The sequence below is a fragment of the Dinoponera quadriceps genome, unplaced genomic scaffold, assembly GCF_001313825.1.
Source record: "Dinoponera quadriceps isolate SergipeBrazil2010 unplaced genomic scaffold, ASM131382v1 scaffold6098, whole genome shotgun sequence".
In the NCBI taxonomy this organism is placed as follows: domain Eukaryota; kingdom Metazoa; phylum Arthropoda; class Insecta; order Hymenoptera; family Formicidae; genus Dinoponera; species Dinoponera quadriceps.
Window position 1 is genome coordinate 457 of NW_014559993.1, and position 782 is coordinate 1,238.

At 37.3% G+C, this 782-nt stretch overlaps 1 protein-coding gene across 1 annotated transcript in view; it reads right to left on the minus strand.

Annotated features, from left to right (window-relative positions):
* Positions 1 to 367: 367 nt before the first annotated feature.
* Positions 368 to 782, minus strand: part of LOC106750585 — a 3,121-nt gene continuing 2,706 nt past the window's right edge. Inside the window, exon 5 of the mRNA XM_014631030.1 lies at positions 368 to 657. Within this exon, the coding sequence (XP_014486516.1) occupies positions 424 to 657 (234 nt within the window). The 3' untranslated portion in view covers positions 368 to 423. The remainder of the gene's footprint in view (positions 658 to 782) is intronic.

A 782-nucleotide genomic window follows, 5' to 3' on the forward strand; every position in this document is an offset into this window, starting at 1 on the left:
TCGGACTTAGAGCGAAGATGTACGCGCTGAGAGTAGATGGGAAAAAAGATACAAAAAGGCCAAAGGCGTCAAAGTAGCGTCATAGCGCGAACGATAACCTTTGACGACTATACACAATGTTTGAGAGATGAAGTCAAAAAAAGTCGTCAACAATCGTATATAAGATCGAAATTACACAAAGTCTTCACAGTGTCTGAAACAAAAATCGCTCTAAGTCCATACGATGACAAGCGGTATATCATACCCGACTCGATCGACACGTTTCCATGGGGGCATTATAATATACCGTTGTAGTTATTCGCGCATTTTTTTTATATGTAGCACTCATTTGAAATAATAAAGAAAATATTACTCATATATGTTTGTAGAATAAGACATATATATATTGTTTGTAATACAAAAGGTTATAATAAAACTTATTTTTTACAACACATTATCCCTGTTTATCCATGAATTATATGAATTGTCAAATCCTAACCATTTCACATAAACCTTGTCACCTTTCTTGCGCAACACTTTTTCCACGAGGTATACGTCAGGATTAGCAACGCGATGCAACTCATATTCGTAAAATCCTCCAGCGATAGACTTTCCACAAGAATCTTTCAGCAGATAAGTAACCGGATTAGTACGCTGCACCTTCACAATTTTAAACACTTCAGTTGTCCAGTTCGGTGTATAACCTTTCTCGAAGACAGTCTTGAATTTGCTAACACGTACATGGTCACCAACTTTGAATCTAGCAGGCGCAGCGATTTTTACGTTGCTGTACACCGTACTCA